The sequence below is a fragment of the Vidua macroura genome, chromosome 3 (assembly GCF_024509145.1).
Source record: "Vidua macroura isolate BioBank_ID:100142 chromosome 3, ASM2450914v1, whole genome shotgun sequence".
In the NCBI taxonomy this organism is placed as follows: Eukaryota; Metazoa; Chordata; class Aves; order Passeriformes; family Viduidae; genus Vidua; species Vidua macroura.
In genome coordinates, this window is record NC_071573.1 from 91,440,431 (window position 1) to 91,459,926 (window position 19,496).

At 39.9% G+C, this 19,496-nt stretch overlaps 1 protein-coding gene across 1 annotated transcript; it reads right to left on the reverse strand.

The window, feature by feature from the left end:
* Window positions 1-703: 703 nt before the first annotated feature.
* LOC128805212 (elongin-A-like) lies at window positions 704-17,402 on the reverse strand. The gene is made up of 11 exons (XM_053973754.1): window positions 17,322-17,402; window positions 10,865-10,921; window positions 9,116-9,228; window positions 7,345-8,047; window positions 5,811-5,910; window positions 4,823-4,996; window positions 4,184-4,281; window positions 3,255-3,435; window positions 2,802-2,925; window positions 983-1,101; window positions 704-844 (listed from the first exon to the last, which is right to left on the reverse strand). The coding sequence occupies exons 1-11, from the start codon at window positions 17,400-17,402 to the stop codon at window positions 786-788; spliced, it is 1,809 nt and encodes a 602-aa protein (XP_053829729.1). The 3' UTR covers window positions 704-785.
* Window positions 17,403-19,496: the final 2,094 nt, after the last annotated feature.

A 19,496-nucleotide genomic window follows, 5' to 3' on the forward strand; every position in this document is an offset into this window, starting at 1 on the left:
GACCAAATAGCTTCTTCACTTTAAGACAACTGGCTGTGAGGTTGTGAGCTAGGAGAGCAGCAGATCAGAGTATAGTCCACGTTTCCTTTCATCTCCACACTTACATGCAATCATAGAATCACAGAATTGTTTGGGTTGGAAAAGACCTTGAAGATCATCAATGTCCAACTGTTAAACCAGCACTCTGATCCTCAAATGCCATATCTACACACCTTTTAAATATCTCTAGGGCTGACAACACAGACACTTCCCTGGGCAGCTTATTCCAATGATGACAACCCTTTCAGTGAAATTTTTCCTAATATCCAATCTAAACCTTTACTGGTACAACTTGAGGCCATTTTCTCTTGTCCTGTAACTTGGGAGGAGAGATCAACCCCCACCTGTGTACAACCTCCTTTCAGGTACCTGTAGAGAACAATAAGGTCTTCCCCTCAGCTTCCTTTTCTCCATGCTAAGCCACCCCCATTCCCTCAGACATTCCCAAAAAACCTTGTGCCCCAGACCCTTCATCAGCTTAAACTGATAAATACATCACCTATAAAGGTTCATATAAACTGATTTGTGATTAGTGTGTACAGACTTTATTTCAATTCAAGTAAGAATGCAGCAGTATGAAAGGACTTGGAGGTTTCAGTATTTATTGTTAATTATTCACCCATGCAATTTTTCAGAACTATTTTTGAGTAATTGAACAGTGCTTACATGGACATTACTTTCATTCACTGTAGCACAATATACACACAGTCACATCAAAGAAGCTTCAAATACACAGCCTCATTTTATCATTGTCCAACTCTATTCCTCAGCGCTTTCAAAGTTTTCTTCATGATTGGTGCTATTTCTTCAATAACAACAAAACAAAGAGACCAGTTAGGATTACAACTATGAGCAACTTTAAATGGTATTAGTATAATATTAAGCATATATTAGCAAAAACATTAAAACATTTAAATTGATCAACTTAGGAAATGCCACTTACTTTTGGAAGGCTTCTTCCCGTCTTGAATCATGACACCTGAGCTAGAACTTCTACTGTTGCCAGCACGTATCAGATTTGATAATGTATTTTTTCTGTCTCTCATTTCTGGAATCCCTGTTCTTTTAAAACAAGCAAGTAAGAAAAAGTTAGCATTTAATATCAAGCTACTATTTGCTCTGGCTCATTTTGAAAAAAAAAATCAAAACCAACAGCCTGATTGGATACATTTAAGAGACTTTATACATTTCAAAGTCATAGGATAGTTCAGGTTAGAGGGGATTGGATGGATGACCAGCTTTTCCATTTTAATTCTTGAACAAATAATACATTTATAAGATCTCATGTTTCTTATTAGTCTTTAAAATGAAATGATCAGAGTTTGTGACAAACCAAAATGGCCAGCAATACCACTGTGATTCATAATGCCCTGTGCTCTAGTTTGCACCTTGTGTTTATTTTCCTCTTTGAACACAGCTGAACTGCTAACTAACTCATTGACAGAAAATGAGGGCAAATGTTTAAAAACATTTAACTGTAACTGACTAGCAAAAGGCACAATAACTAAACATGATGTTGAAATCCTCAATCAACAAGACAAGGACTGAGACAGGTACCTATACAGAGCTGATGCCTCCTGCTAAAGACGGTTAACCCAACACTGCATTAAAGTGCCAGCACAATGTCACCAAATGTGACCAGCCCTGTACTCCTCAGAGCCAGGCAGTAGGATTCTGCCAGCACTCAGTACCACTGCACACTGAGTGAGAACAGCAGCCTGCTAAGGATCTGCATGTCTGCATACCAATCCTTAGCAGGACTTTTTAGCTCCTGCAAGTTAGCTTCTCAAGTGAGAATTTCAGCCATACAGATTCTGCAGCTTAAAAAACCAATAGGTCAAAGTAGTGAAATTTAACTCATTGTGCCTAAACAAATCCTTTGGTTCTCCAGAAGACTAACCAATGACTCTCTTACAGCTTCTTTCATGTCTGAGGGAAAAAAAAAAATCATGCAAGGCTTGGTCTACATCACTCAGCTACTGGTCCAGAGATTACTGGAGCACAAAGGACATATGTACTTGTATGCTAGTCTACTTGAAGCACCTAAACTGGAAAGGCAGGTCTGTCACAATACAGAATCAACCTCCCACAGAGCAGCTGAAAGCAGAAGTGCAACTCAAAGTGCCTTAAGCTACTTACTGCCTTGGTGAGGGACTATCTTTTCAATGGAAATAGCAACCCTATGGAAAGAACCTTCCAAATCTCACCAGCTGAAGGCACAGTAATGAAAATTTATCTGGTGTAAAAGCTGAATTTAAGAAAATTCTTACATCCAGGCTGCCCTTCCTAACCCATACTTACAACCACCTTGAGCAGCAAGGCTGTTCGATTAAGCTTCTGAAATTCACAGGGGGGAAAAAAAGTATTAAAAGTTCCTGAGGTTCATTCTGGTCAGCTGTATCACACCAGGCAGCTGACTGGGATTTTATCAAAGCAGGAGAACATGTGAGACTACTAGGCAGGTTAATAGACCCAAAACATCAACAATGGAATTGCCCTAGGATGCCAAGCAGCTTTAGTGCAATCCAGAGAAAAGAAACAGCATCCACTTCCACTCCAGCTGGGAGAGTGAATTCACTGGCACTTATGAGAAAAGTGCAACATGGCAGAGGAGTACACAAGACTTAAAAGGCAAGTTTGTTTCGAGCTCCTAGCCACTTAGAAAAAGGAAAGTAAACAGAGTTATTTAGAACTTTAAAATTATTTTGCAAGCATGATTTTGAACTGACAAAGACACAAACTCAAAAGTACATAGCACTTACTTGCACTTTGCTGTGGGATGAAGCTGGATGACAGGTCCTGCTGTCCCATGGATTTCTTGCCGTCGGCAAATGTTCCTGGGTGGTTTTGCTGCACCAGTCACATAAGCCAGTTTCACTTGCCTGCCTAATGTAGAAGCAAGGAGCAGAGGATACATGACTTTTCATGACCTTTATGTCCAAAACTCTTTGCATTGCTGCTTAGAATCCTTAGTCCAGCCAGTAATGTTTGTCTAATGCATAATATTTGCAGGATACACCAATGTATTGTATTCATGCATGTGTTTATTTTTTAAGCAAATTTTAATTTAAGAGTAACAGTGTTTGTTCTTGATGATTTCTTATGGAAGTACAGCATTAGTACTCACTGCAAGGAAATCACTAAACCAAACATATTGTCAAGAACAGCAGAACAGATTGGGTTTTGTAGGTGAAAGAGCTAACCAGAGATTTTACCTTTTGGTTTCTCAGACTGAGCTGAAAGAATATTTTTTGTAAGGATCTTCAGTTTTTCTTCTCTCTGATTAAACAGTCTCCAGTACATTTCACGCCAAGACTCATATTCCAGAATGCTCTCATTTTTAAAGTCTCTTTGGCAGTGTTTCTTCCACAAGTGGTCAGTCTCTTTTATAAACATCTAATTTAAACACAGACATCTTAAATCAGAGATTTAAAAATAACATTTTCAAGAGTACCTATTACCTGAGCCTACAGACACAACTCAAACCTTTGGTGGAAGAAGGTGCAGAACAAATCCCACCACACGTGCTGACACAGGTACCCACACCGTGGCAATACCATGCAGGGACACTGCCTACAGCCTGGAAATCACACAGCTTCAAGCAGCACAGCTGGAGTCAGTGAGCTATGCTTACAGGCCAGACTTGTGTTTACAGCACAGGCTCAGGCCACTCCAGCTCTCAACTTGAAGCACACAGAGGGAAGGCTAATCTGCCTGCAAAGGACTGCACACTCAGAACATCAATGTCCAAGTGCGGCATGGAGCTCAAGTCCTGACAGTGTAGATAAGAAAACTACCACGTACATGAAATCTCACCTCAGCTACTTCCTGACTGATATGCTTTGCTGGCTTAATAGTTTGTAACTTGAAAACAGATGGCTCTGACTTTCCCAGCTATTTCAGTGGTAAATACTATGGCCATCTTTTTTTCTTTCTTATTTTTAGAAACAGAAATACTCTTCTATACACACTGTCTTTCACTTAGTCATCAGTAGTCATTCTCCTCAATGTTTTAAACTTGAGAAAGAGAGACTTGATAATGACAGATGAATTCAAAGAAATTAGTAGGCAAAACAGAAAACCAGTGCAGCCCATGGAGTTGTGGAACTTTGTGGTTCCCCAAATTTAACAAGGCAGAATTTACCAGATTACATTTCTCTATTCGAAACAACTGCTCTGGTGTGCAACGTGTTAGCACAGGCTCAAGAATTTCAAAGGGCACACCTCCTGCTTCTTGTAGCACTACAAAAGAGGACAGTACTTTCAGTATCTTATTTTACTCAGTGGGTAACACCACTCAGTTTAAAAATAAAAATCACAAGTTAATTTTAGCAAGCACTAACACAACATCTTATGTCAGGCTATGAAAATATTTATAAATCAGCATACTGACTAGCAGTTATACTTGAGGATGGATAAAGAATCTTAGAATAGTCATTGCCCCATCTTTACTGATATGCATCATTTTCTCCTCTGCCTATGCAATGAAGAAAATAATGTCTTGATCACAACAAACATAGGGGTAGAGGGGCAGAATTTTTCATTTATCATTTATAGGACATTATTTTAAGTAAACTTGGACTTTTAAAAATTGTAAGCTTTCAAAACAAAGCTACAGTTTAGCACAGTCATTAATCCATTTCTGCAAGTGCTTTTCACCCTGCTCCAAGTCACCATCTGTAGGGAGGGAGAATATATTTTAGTAAGCCAGTGGTTGGCATGGAGAAAAAAAATCTCATACCCTTAAGAGTCACAAGTGCTACAAATCCCCTGAAGTACTCACACTCAATGTTGTTGTGAAGCATGCGGACACACTGCTCATACAGTGTAAGCATCTTCGAAAGGCAGACTGCCTTGGAGCCAGAGTACACCTGCATTTTAGAGTTCAGTCTCTGTCCTGGGAATTGAACTATCTCATTGACTTGCTGGGGTGCTTCTACAACAGGTACTGCAGATGCTGCAAGCAAAACGTCAGGCAGGTTTCACAAGGCTTTAAACATTCAGCTCCGAGATAAACATCAATTACTTTTACTTACATATACAAAGTATTTTCTTAATACAAAGTTACTACATTGCAGCATGGGACCCTTGCACCTACTGTGAATTGCAAAAGACCATTCACTATCATCTAACTCCAAGATGTACACTGCAAGTGAACTACACCAACTCAAACCAGACTTGCTTTATTTATCTCCAGTCTACATGAGCTGTATTCACATCTCGATTGCTCTGTTACCTATCCACAGAACTTTACTAATCCTCCTGAGTTATCTTAGAGAAGCCAGAAGCTGCAATAGCAGCAATGTTTCAAGATCCCAGTGGTAGGAAACCACATCAGAAGAGCCACTAGGGGAACCACTGGTACTTTATGTCACCTACCTATAATGATACTAGTGGTTCCTATGCCAAAGCTTGACCTAGTGCCTCATATATTTGTTTTACTTAAGATAATTTCTGCTAAGGCTTTGCCTGCTGTAAGGTATAGACATGAGTAAAGATAAATAGAGCCTGTAGAACAGCCACTTGGTTTATGCCTTCTCTAAGTCTGTGGTAACTGTCCTCAGTATTCCTTCACTCAGCAAGCCATAAGGAGGAAGGCCTTATAACTCACTTTAGCTTCAACATGATTTCCACAGATGAGAAAGTGAGGCCCTTCTTTGCCATGGACTGATGAGCTAATACAGTGTATTGAAAAACAGCATAAAACATTTCTACACAGAGCTATAAACACCTGCACTATTTCACATTTATCAGCCTTGTATATTACTTACCTGTAAAGTCTGCAGCATATTGGGGAGATAATTCTGAGATGCCTGGCAGAGTTTTAGGTAGTGGAGTATTAAGAAGATCTTGGAGGGATGCCACTTTGGCCTGTGCACAGTCACGGAAAGATTGCTTCAATATTATAAATTCAGGGTTAACCAGGCTTAAAATAAGCTACAATAAACCCCCAAAGATTTATGCAAATTCCAAAATTAACTAGGATATCTAGAATTCTTGCTTTTCTACACTAACATTTACTCATAGGATTACTTTTCAGTATATCCTTTCATACTCCACTTACCAAGACTATACTACAAAAGGAACTTAGTGGGACATCTGCAATTAGCACAGAGAAGGATTAAAGAACAGGGCAGATATGTAGAGCTAATGGGCTTTCAGATAAATCACTATCGAGGCATGCAGTGAATGAGGCAAAACTGCAAGACGACAAAAGCATAATTCTAAAAGACAAGAAACAGCTTTATACTTAGTCCTATCAAGTCTCCTAGATCACACTCAGTAAGCCATTTAGCCTAAAACATTCACAGGTAATCCCCTAAAAATGGATTTAAAGATGCAGCAGCCTATTAAGTATGGGTTCCTATGAATGGATCAGGTGCAACATCTAAATTGGGTCTCAGGTGTCCTCCAATTGCAAGTCAGGCACTTACAGCCCAAAATTCCCTGCACTTCATGTAAGTATCTAAAGTAACTTTTCAAAACTGCTTGAATATCTGAGGTTTTTCCTCAAACAGTTTATGTTGGACTATCATACATAAGCCTCTACATTAATATTTCCCCATCTGGACAGCAGGTACCACATTCAGATTGCACATCTTCCATAATAAAAAAAAGCCTAAAGCTTTCACATCATAGTGAAGATATAAATCTGAAGATAACACTAATTTTCAGTGCACAAAAGGTCTTCATTTAAAAGGTCTAATTAATACATGTTTTTGCAAACACATTTTCTTAGAGGAGCTACTTACGCTTTTTGCATTTCAAAGAACTAGGACAGCTCAGAGAATATATCTATTTTAAAATAATTAAATATATATTAATATACTTTAAGAATATGTATAATCCAGTTTTATGTGCAATAATGCATTTAAAGAATGTTCAGTTCCACTGCAAACATTAACATTTGCTATTAAAGAACCACAGCATCTGACAAAAGGACTGTTCTATACACAAAGAGCTGCAGTAGCCACAAACCAGGATGGTCAAGAAGGAAAAAAGGTGGACATCTTTCCAAAGGTCACTGCCTTTGCATTTTGCAAGGCAAATGCAGATTAGTTGGTAAGGATCAAACATTATTGTAATATTGGAAGCAATGCTAAAAATACAAGTAATTCAACTGAAAACTGTATCTCTCTTTCCCCCATTACTGTAATTGTTGGCAATTGCAATGTGGCTGATAGATCAGAGTCATGCAATCTGTTCCTAAAATAAATAACAGATAAATTTCAGCGAAATTATAAGTCCAAAGCACTTGTTTGTCTGCTGTTTATCTGCTATTATCTCAACCCTGTAGTGGCTTACCTTTTTACTGGGAGTTTCTGATTGATCACTCTCACATTTTTTTACACCTCCAACTCCCTCTTTTGCTTGAGAAAGTTTTGAAGTCTTTTGTAGTAATGAGTTGTTCTTCTCTTCACTGCACTTTTTTGGCCGTGCACCTATAGAACAAGCTTTTCTCTTTCTTTTGTTGGCAACCTCATCATAAGTAAGATAAGATTCAAAAGACATAGTAGGAGGTTCAAATTCCTCATCACTAGATGATTTGGCTTGGTCTTTCATGACAAGATTTTGTTTTGGTTTCTTCACACGTTTGGGATTTCTCTGTTTGGAAGCACCCTTACTAGGTTTTTCTTTCGGGGGAAATAAGCATTCGTTGGCTGCAGAGGAATGCTGCTTTTTTGAAATTTTCTTGCTCTCTGTGAAGGTGCTTTCCTTGAAGTCACTTTCTTTAGCCTGAGAATTGGTACCCTGGGAAGCATGCTTAGAACCACTGCTGCTACATACTTTATTATCACATTCTTTTGGAGACTCAGAATTTGTACTTTGATGGGTCTTTTCACTACAAATATGCTCCTTATTCAGCTTTGTAGTAATGGGAGCACTGCTGGAACTTCTAAAGGCCAGTACAGATGTTTCAGGCTTCTCTGAAGGCTTAATCTCCTTGGAAACAGAAGATTTAATCTCACATTTTTCTTTTTCATTATTTTTTCTTCCTCTGTGATCACTGCAACAATAAAAAAATTACACCCCATTCTGTAGCTGATGCTAAGTTCTTAAACAATCTGTTTTTCTGATATCAGTAAAACTAAAAGCATAAAATCATAAAAGCATGTGTCATAGTTTCACAAAACACAGAACTTAGTTCTGCACTGTGTTCTTACTCTTCCATTATCAGTACAGAATCACAGAAATCTTGGGTGCAGCACTGCTAAATACTGAAACAAGAATTGATTGCAAAACAAGTGGGGAGTAGGGACATAAGCCTGAGCAGGAAAACAAACCTAGCAGTACTATCTGCTTACAACATGCTGGACATCACTTTTCACAAAGCTTCCCTGCATGCTTTATAACAAAGACATGATGCTTGAAATAACTAGGAGTCAGAAAAATTTACAACATGCTCTGTAGGTCATACAGATTAACAGGTCAGCCTTTATGATTTGCTTATCACATTATCTAGTATTTTACTTTCCTGTTGTTTGAACAACTTCAGATTTAAAATGCACTACTTAGTCAAACTATTCCCTTGGCTTTTTCAGCTCAACTGTTTGGAACTGTTGGAACTCTGTAAAACATCTAAAGCAGAGCAGACCTGGCCACGGCAGTGGTGGCTGCTTCAGGCTCAGAAGAAGCTGTATCTCTTCACTGTGCCTCCTCCAATTTTGGAAGGCTCTCTCAGTCCACAAGAACATTACAAGAGAAACCTCTATACAACCACATCACTGGAGAGCAGCCTCATTTGACCACCTCTGGGAAAAAAGAGCAAGTTTCTCAATTTCCTGAAGTGCAGAGCAGTGCCCATCATGGTTTAGTCCCGTTTGCACCAGCTGGGACCTAAGAATTTGTGCCAGTCATAAAAAGCAGCTGAAGTCAGGGTGCCAACTGGCTAGTTGTCCAGTAAAGGTTTGATTGTTTGCCTCATATTTTACAACTGCATTCTTATTTCTTGCATTCAATTCACGTTCCAATTCAATGTACTTGCGTCATTCCAAACACCTTCCTAAGTTTCCAATCTGTATTTTAAAATTGCACTACAGCATAATTAACTTTAAGGAAAAAAGTTCACACCTACCTTTTACTTTCTGGAGAAATAAGCTTTTTCCATTGTTTTAACAGACTTTTAGCTACATTCCCAGCAGTGGCATGTTCCCTAAAACTTTTAACTGTTTTGTCTATGCCAGTTTCCTGTTGAAGATAGTGCAAGAAAGATGGGCAGAATAAATCACAACTCTCATCCCAAATAAAACCTCCTCTAAACTGCTACAAACAGTATTAGCCTAGTGTTCAGGGCAGTCCTATGGCAGCCAAAGAATGAATGCCCTCTTTATACTGCAAATGGAATTGAAGGAAGTAGTTATTTATAACCAAATATGGGGAACAAAATGCAGGCTTAATTCATAAAACTAAGGTAAGTAATTTTCCTCCATTAAATGTACATATTTCAGGAATTTCACTTCTCTTAAATGCTTAAGCCAACAAAATGCATCAATTCAAATTTCCTTTAGGCTTATGAAGTACATTTGAGCATATTAGAGAGCATATATGTTGGACATGGTGTAATATAAAATACATCTCAACCACTAGTACAGTGTTGAGGGGTCACAGCAGCAGAGTTATTTTCACAATATCATTGTGTCTTCAAGTCTCATTCTAGTGTATTTTGTTTAAGCAAAAATATCTTGCAGACTTGAAGTGTTTGTAGACTCACAGGTGATTTTAATAATGTATTATCAGTAAGCATCTCTGATTCACAAACCCTCACTTTTAAGATGCATGCAAAATACGGATTTCAGTAGGTTCACTGCAACCTGTGAATGCTCTTGCTAAGTGAAATTATACTCCTGTGAAGTCTGAGCTATACATGTAACTCCCACATGAACAGCTCAGCCTCCAGAAAGGGCTTCCTTAAATTCACTTCAAGTATATTTAGCTTGTATATAATTTGAGCAACCTGATTTGGTAAGTCAGTTATTGCAAACAGATGGAAGAAATCTGGTGGGACTACTTCATAAAGCTATTTATGTTCTCCAAATGCATTAAAAATACGTGGAGCCCTCCGCTGTAAGACATCACTTTCCTTTATTTGACTTGAAGGCTTCCATCAAAGTCTATCACATTATAAAGCATGCAAAATTTCTGGGAACATGAATCATCTGCAGAAACCCTTTGTCATTTTAAACAACTAATTGCAATATAAGATTATGTATTTTTATTGGAAAACAAAATAAATGCTTCATTTCAGTAGAAGTCTGCTGGTGTCTAGGCAGACAAATGCCTTTACCTCAACAGGCCATTCAAACATCTTTGCAACTACATTTTTCTTCTTACTCTTCAAAGAATTCGCTTGCAAAACCCACATTTTTCTTCTTTTCAAAACACAGACACATTGCTTATAATAGCTAGAAGCTTCACAGACCAGTATGAGAATATCTAATACAGAATTTTATAGGATGCAGCTTGGATGAGGATAAAAGTCACAGGAATCATTATTGGGAATTCCTCCTCTTTAAATGCAAGAAACTACCTTTGAGCTGCTAACGGAAGAGTTAGACAATTGACTTAAAGAATGATTCACCCATATTTGCTTTAAGCATTGATTGAAGGCAGTTTTAAACTGAAAAGAAGCCAATCTGATTAGCAACGTGTCCTCTATATGCTCAGTTCTATCACTGTTGACATAACACTTATCAAGCTTGATGTCCATCTTTTGGGAAATTAATCTAACCAAATAGGATATAAATTTAATTTATATAAATATAAATTTACATTTAAATAGTAATTCACTATAGAAGAGTTTAATGTATTATTACTGATCACTTACCACTAAAATATCCAGCGATAAATCCAAACCTTGTAGTACCTTAAGTGTTTTTATAATCTGGAAGGAAACATCAGACTTACTGTTTTAAACAAATACTTGGAAATCTTATTCTGTTTTTCTCATCCTCACTCACATATTTAATCCAAAAATACACAATAGTGTTGAAAGGAACATCCAGTAACTCCTGGAAAACATAAGCACTCCTTTATTGCACATCAGGGCAGTGTTTGCAGTCCGGGCTGTGAACCAGTACAGTCCTGCCAACCCCTCAATTTCAGTAACAACAGAAAATCCAGTAGATAGTTTGAATTTACTGCTACAGAGATTACAGTAAAAATCAGTAACACAGTAATAGAGGCTACATATATATACCTACTCATCCTGTAGCAGTGACCCTCATTTGCCACAGAGCCAGTACAAAAGCTGTATTATGCAAAGCCACCAAGCAAAAATCAGCAAGTCAGCAGCACTACTCCATCAATCCAGGCCCAGAAAGGACAACAAGCTGGTGCAAGCCCAGACTGCACAAAATAAGGTTTTGAAAACATAACTGCAATTTGAATTTTAACTAAATAAGCTCAAACTGTTTTCTTTTGCACTGTCAAAGCTTACACCTGTTACCAAACTCAACACTTCCATAAAAGCAGGAAAGATTTTTTCACATAAAAAATGCTCACCTTTCTATGAGAAGTGTTTTAATAACAAAGAAGCCACATTTATAACCAGAGTATAAATTTCAACAGGAATATAACCCAATTTATTTGGCAACGGGTAGCATATAGCACCCCAGAGTCTTGCAGCTAACCACATACAGCAAATTTGTCTTATCTTTCTGTCACTATTTAAGAATGGCATTCCCCAGTTTAGTGTTGCCACTAAAACACTCCCAACCACACACATGAAGCTGTTATGGAGATGACAGAATTAATGTACAACTGAAATAGCAGCATTTCAGAGGGCTTTCACAAAGTCTGAAATACTAGTCAACTGCTTCAGATCATTGACACTTCTCAGTGTAACAGCAGGAACACAAAACACACTACCCAGAAATCTTCTGACAACAAAACCAGCCATATTAATTTAAATAACGAATGAACTGTCATTTATTATATTAGATACTGTTTCTGAAATGGCCTTGCAGGAGGTGGAAGAGGTACTAAAAACGAGTAGCAAGCTCAAAGAAACAATATATAAGTTGCACTCCAGGGATATATTGCTCTAAGTTTCATTGTTCCTATACTGCATTAGAGTAGTGGAATCCCACACTTGACACTGATCTTCATTGTGTTCAGTGGGCTCTATCTCACGCCTGGCATGCAGCTCTTCTGTAAATCATCCACCCTGAAACAGTGCTTCTGAGTCTAGACAAGCACAGCAGAAATGCTTCACAGCCTGGGGAAATGTGAGACATTCAGCTAGGACCAGAGGTAACAAATTAAATCTCTCCCAGAAAGTTCAGCTAGCTACAAAATGACAGGATACCTAAAAACAAACAAAAAAATTTAAATAAATTAATTTCTAAAAAGCTTCCTCACCAAGATTTCAAAATCAGCACAAAAGCTATATGAAGTTCTGCTTATCTTTAAGATAAGACAATCCCCAAGAAAAGTAGTAATTGCTCACAATGTTAACATAGTTTCTAATGCTTGAGATGATCAGTGTCAAGTTACTTCACTTTTATTTAATTAGAAGAATAGATATCCTCATTGATTTAACTTATTTTGCAATGAACAAGGAACTAACCCACTGCTGACACGTTGTATTGTGGTATTTACCATGTCTAGATAATCAAGCAGTGAAAACCACTGGGAATAAATCCCATTTATTTTGCCAGAGACAAACCTATTTGTGGAAGAATACTAAGGGATGTTTTCATCAAGATACAGAGAATAGGGGTTTTGAATAGTTTCTCTTGATGGATTTTGTACTAAGTTAACTCATAAAGCCAAGTTTGTTTCAGAAGAAAAAATTCAGGAAGCAGGCAATTACTATTCATACAACTTCAAACCAACCGGCTAAATTACAAAAGTACTTAGATGACAAGTATGTTCAAAAGCAGTCAACACATTTTAATGAAAAACAAAACTTTCAAAGTTTTCTAAACTGCAGATCTCACTGCTCATTTTTGTTACTTGAAATGTATATACATTTGGAAAATTAAGACAAATAACACTGTTTCATTTTAAAAATTGGAAAAAAAATGGCTCAGACACACCGATCAGGTTTTTAGAAGTGATACCAACCACTTGGAAGCAGGGAGCAGCTCAGGCTGCAGGGGAAGCAGCAGCTCTGCACATACAGGACTAGTACAAGACTCTGTTCTGAAACTGGACAAAGTAAATGGCTGCATCCAGTCTGCCAGTAGGAATCACATCTCCACTTCCTGGGATTTAGAACCAAACTTACTTACAGTCACAATCAGGAAATAAGCAAATATAAGCAAATATAATTTGTGGCAAGCATCTGCAGCAGCAGAGAAACTTTGTGTTTATCCTATTTGCTAGAGATCTCCAATTTCTCTACCAAAGATAAAGCACAAATACCAAGCTCCAGTATCTATTGGGCTTTGGAGAAAGGTATACTGTGAACCACAAGATACAGTAAAGTCTGTCACCAAAACTACAGCTTGCTAGAAACACCAACTTTGTTGTCATGATACCTATATATAGTATACCATTATAATTATTGCATAAAATAAGGCAAAATTATGAAGTCTGTTCTGAGCAGGCCTTCAAAAACAAAATAAAGACTGACTATTGAGGGATCTTTCTCTAACCATTTCTTTCACCACAGCATTTGTGGCCTATCTGGCTCTTATCTCACTGGACTGGATCTGGCAATTTCTTCAGGGAAGACCTTCCATATGCACACAATACATATGTAACCCTCCACTGGTTTTCAGACTATTTTACCTCACATACCACTATCATCAGCTATATCCTTGTGGAAAAACCCCATCTACTCTAAAAGTGACTGTAAACTTCATAGAAAAATTTTGAAGAAAATTTATCTTCATATACAATTCCTGGACTAGTCTACATAATTCCTAAATACTGGTTTTTATAATGAACAATCAAAACCCTATAGGGCAGGAGTTTTTTTCCCATAAAATGTATTCCAAGAAAAACCAAGACCTAGGTCTTCATGCAATATAAACAGGCAAAGCCTTATGGACAAACTGAGAGCTGGCACCCACATAGTGGTGTGAGACAAAAACAAAGATGACAGTAGGAACAAAAACAAGCAAAGATGCGGGGAAGAAGGGAAAGCAAGCTGGAATATGGGAAGCAGAGACCAATGGTAAGAAGCAATGGGAAAGAATGTAAGCAAACAAAATTTTCCAGAGCCAAAACTGAAAGCTAAGAAGTAACAACAGCTGCCAGGTGCACTGGGTTTGGTCGTTTCCAGTGTTGCTCCATCATCCTTCATACAAGTGTTGTACAGACTCCTCTTATTTTCCTGTCTGAGACTGGAACCTCAGGAAGGATGGAACCCACTAACAGGTTCCCAGACCATCTGTCCTCAGGAGACTGACAGCATTTCTCTACAGTAACTCCTGTTTTCTCTCTTTCCTTGCTGAATAGCTGCATTTCCCTTTCAAAGAGACCCCTATGATTCTTTAGCTTATTCTCTTCTATAACAAAGCCTGTGAAATTCCATCATGTCAATAACTTCTGGCTGAACTAGACAACTCATTTAAAAGAACATCAGGACTTTGAGGAAAACATCTTAGAAAAACCCAACCCTGTCCCAAGTAGATCATCCCTATGCCCTCAGCTAACAAAAAACAAACAAAGACCCAAACAAAAACCCAAACAACCCCCCCCAAAACCCAAACAAACAAACAAAAACCCAAGCAAGCACAGCTGTTCACCTAAAACAATTGCCTACTTTTGTTTTCAGCTACTAAATCTAATGATCCGTTAATTACACTGAAAGAGCTTTCTTCCAATCATCTTGCACAATACAGAAATAAATGTAAATGCTAATCACACATTTTACCTTGGCTCTTTAGTTTCATTAAGTTATGCTAGCCAGAGCTACAGCCAATCTCTGGCTATCTCATTATCTTTCCAGCTAGACCAGTGTTGTTTTTAAAAACAGTCCTCAGAACAGGACATAATATTCCTGTAATTGTCCCTCTAATGCCATATAGCAATAATAACGTAACCCTGCTAAGCTACCCAAAGATAGCACTTACTCCATAAGCCACTGCACTCTACTGCAATTTCATGCTCAACTGGTAATACATCAGAGCTCCAAATCATTTTCTGAGTCAATGGTTTCCAAAATACAGTCTCTATGCTGAATGACCTATATTCATAGCTCCTAGCTGTGACTTTCCACTGAGCCATGGGAAAACATGTGTTGCTCAAATGAATGTAGTCTACCACATGATCAAATTTGGTTTCTAGAAGGGATTCACTTCATTTGATACAAATGACTTCAGTATGTGTAGCATTTCCCTACAATGCTTTCTGTCTTCCAAATTAAGGAAGTTTCAGCAGCATCATGTCACAAAGAGATGCATAATCACTCTCCTACCCCCAAAAAAGCCACCACAAACCCACAACCCAACATTGTTTCTTTATGAGGTCTGGCTCTTATTTTTGGCTAGTGCAACTGAAATCACTTTAATGTATTATATCAGGCCCATGATACTGCTGCTCTAATCAGCATCACACAGAAGCAACTCAAATGCCTGGAAGCTTGCATACATTCACGACAATTAGTGTCAGCCAAATACAATTTGAGAGATTTGGCAGAAGGTAACATCTCATTGAGTGGTATGGATCATGGCACCACTCTTCAATTCTACATCAGGTACATCTTAACATCATGCATCATTCTTTTATGATCAATGCCAGTGAAGACCATTTCACTGACCTTTAACACTACACAGTACTTTTTTCCCGTACCTTCCCTAGAGCCATAAGCAGCACTCAACAACTGTTCTTTCTTTGTCAATTCTCTGAAAACTCAGTGGGTACCTATCAAACCTCACACAGCAAGAAGCTTTTGAAATGGACAATTGATGTTCTGCGTGGGTATCAAAAACTTTTTAGCAATATTAAAAAGTCCAAAGACAAATATTATTCTCAGTATGGAACAGAAGTATTTGACAACAATGCTTGCCTACATACACATCTGTAATATTGATTTCTAATTCTTTTCTCAATTTCTAGAACTCTCCTCTTTGCCTTTAAAGATACTAACCACATAATTTCTCTTATTAGATTCAACTTCTGTTAGGAGTACCTTTCATGACTGCCAATTTACAGCTATCAGTTTTGTCACTTTCCCTGCCACTCCTTAGGCCGTGTTACTCATAAATACTTCTATTTCACTAGACAGTTTTACCAGGGACAGAAGTGCTGCAGCACCACCATTAGCTCCATTTTATGCAGCACCTACTTGCAGCTATGCTACATAAAAACATTGTATCTCCTCCCTTAATGAAACCAAATTAGCCAGAGTTGTTCTGATTTTTCACTTCAGTAGAATGCTTTGAAACTTACTGGTTTGGGATCACTTAAAAACTTATTGCCTCTAGAATTGTTTATTTTCTTTTCCTTTGCTACCTCTTGTTCAAATAGCGTATCAACACTAATCCCAAGTACAAATTCAGACACTGTAACAGCTGATTGCTCCTGTAGCAGATGAAGAGATTTTAGGTTCATTGAACTGCAAATTAAAACTTCTGATAAAGCACCTGCACAGATATTTGCATTTTAGACAGATAGCGTCTACATCACAGGCATTCAAGAAACCAAGCCATTAGTGGCTATGAAAATCAGTATTTCTTCTATATGCATACACACATGCTTTGAAAACACACTGTAGACATGATTAATAGCTAAGATTCTCAGCAACTACCAAATACAATGCCGCTTTTACTGCTGCCCTCGGCCTCCAACCATAAACTTGTGTCAAGTTCTAATGCCTTTGAAGCCCATGAAGGTAAAAGCATCCTGTGTTTTTCATAGCAAATGTGACACTCCAAAAACACAAGAAGAAACCACATCACTGTTTCGAATACACCTTCTTCAATCAAATAAAATTTATTATTTCATAAAACGTTGAGGTCAATTTGGCACACGCTACTTTGCTTCTATTTCCTCGGGAGTGCCGGCTGCTGCTCAGAGAGTGGGGCGTGCCTCGGTCCCCTCTGCACCTCCGAAGGCCGGAGCAGCCTCAGCCCTGCTCTGATCGCACTCCCCACTCATCTCTGCCTGCTTCAGGTGTCCCTTAGCTACCTCTCGCAGCGACTGAGCAGCCTGGCCACCCTACAGGGGTTGTTTCGGAAGAACAGCTTAGTCCTCCTTGGACCGGGAAGAACAAGGCAGGGCGTGACAAGCCCCGCTCCTCTTTGATGCGTGCCGCTAAAACCAGGCAGAAATGCCTATTTCGCACAGAAAAGCTCTTATGAACACAGAAATAACAGCCCGCCGGCTACCTCCGCGGGCTGCTGCGCAGAGCGCAGCCGCTCCTGCAGCTCCTGCAGCCGCCGCACAGCGCTCCGCCCCTCCTCTGCCATGGCACCGCCGCCGCTCCGCCCCTTCTCCGCCCTGGCACCGACACCGGCACCGGCACCGGCACCGCCACTGCCGCCGCTCCGCCCCTTCTCCGCCCTGGCACCGACACCGGCACTGCCGCCGCTCCGCCCCTTCTCCGCCCTGGCACTGCCGCCGCTCCGCCCCTTCTCCGTCACTGCACCGCCGCCGCTCCGCCCCTTCTCCGCCCTGGCACCGCCGCCGCTCCGCCCCTTCTCCGCCTCGGCCTCGGCACCGCCACCGGGACTCCTCCGTCACCGCCCGGCGTTCTTGTAGCCGCGCCCCCTCCGCCATTGGTTGTTCATCCCGGCCGGGCTGGTTGTTCGCTCCCCAGCTAGCAGCAGTAACAGCGCGGACTGCGTGTCCCGCTGGGCTCCATTTGAACGCACAGTGCGGTACTGAGCAAGCCCAGCGCAGCTGGGGCGAGCCCGCGGAGATGGGTCAGGAGCGGCCTGCCCAGGGCGCTGTGCGCCGTGTCCCTGCCAGGGCGAGCCCGTCGGGGCGGCCGCGCCAGCCCCGGGCGGGCCCTGTGCTGCGTGCGGCAGGTGGGACACGGACAGCGTCACTTGCTGGTGCACATCTGTCCTGTTCCCTGCAGCAGCCCCGAGGCCCGTGGCATCGCTGCTGACTCTGCGTGCCAGGCCGAGCCATCCATGGAGCCGCGACTGGCGCCCGCAGGCAGCCCACTGCAGTCCTGACTCGGGCTGAAAGGGACATCCTTTTCTTTAGGTCCTGCCTTTTTGTTTGTTTGTTTGTTCGTTTTTTGCGCGGGGGTGGTCTGAGCACTTCTGGGCCCCACAGCTTTCAGCAGGGCTCTTCCATGGATTACCTACAAAGCTTATGACAAGGAGTCAGTCTTTGTGCTGCGTGAACCGCACATCTGAAGCGAGATCTCTGCCATGGAGCTTGCCGGGACTGAGCATGTGCTTGTAAGACTCCCAAGATGCACGAGTCCCTCCTAAAAATGTGTGTTTGCAGAATTTCCTGTGAAGTTCCTAGAGATGTAATAATAATAGGTACACAGAACACCTTTCACTCGTTAAAGTGGTGTTTGAGGAAAGTGTTAAAAAAAAGTGCATCCAGTCTGAACTACAACGGAATTTTAAGTAGGTAAAAGTCTGGTGTTTGCACGTTAGGATTGCTGCTCTTGCAAAATAGATCTCATTACAGCTTGGCACCCTTTATAACAAATTCATCAGCAGAGAAACCAAAATAGCTGATAGGGCAATACAGTAGGTAGAGCACTCCAGTTGGAAATGGAAAAAATAAATCCAGGTCCTTGATGCAGACTGTCTCTCCAGTTACCATACTCATGTTTTTATTTTACAGAAATAATTAAGTCATTTTCACAGAATGTAGAGACTTCATTAACCATACCTTAAAATAGGCCATTCACAGCTAGTCACTCTTCAGTTTTCTGGCCCAAATAGTATAACATTATTTATACAGAGTGGCATTTATGCAGAAGAAATCTTCAGAAAAATTCAGCCTACACCAGCATTATGATTAAAGTCATTATTGAGTGGGGAAATTGAGGGTCAGATTGTCATACGGATTATGTGATTGAAGCTGGAATTCCCATATGTTGTTTGAAAGCCTAATTATCAAACTACTGGATTTCCTGGGATGAGGAAGATGTTCTTGCTGCCCAATTATTCTGAAAGATCATGATTTCATGACAGCAAAAACAAAATTTAAAATCTCAAATGTTTTCCTAGAACGAGAAAAATATTTTTAGCCCAGACCTAACTGAAGCATTTTTCATATTGCTTGTCATAACTGTCAAGAGGAAAGAATTCAAAGTTTATTCAGTCCTTCAAAACTGCAGTCAATGCTGATTATTATAAATATTTGTTTGTTTGGCATTGATGCATGACTCCTCTTAGGAAGAAGTCGGCTTGACATACACAAAAATATTGCTCCAAAAATTGCTCTGACACTGCATGCTCAAGGGGTGTGTTGTACCATCAGCTCTGCTGAAGGCTTGCAAACTCTCTTCTAACCTTTAAGGACCTCTTTATGCCCTACTGCCAGTGCTTAGTGAGTTTCCAAGGAAAGATTGAAACCAGAAAGAGGAA

Excerpts from the sequence above, each read along its gene's own strand:
- LOC128805212 (XM_053973754.1), bottom strand. The coding sequence starts at position 17,402 with ATGGCAGAGGAGGGGCGGAGCGCTGTGCGGCGGCTGCAGGAGCTGCAG. Across the intron at positions 8,048-9,115 it reads ATTTCTCCAGAAAGTAAAAG|TGATCACAGAGGAAGAAAAA; the intron begins GTAGGTGTGAAC and ends TTATTGTTGCAG. Across the intron at positions 845-982 it reads CGGGAAGAAGCCTTCCAAAA|AAATAGCACCAATCATGAAG; the intron begins GTAAGTGGCATT and ends TTGTTATTGAAG.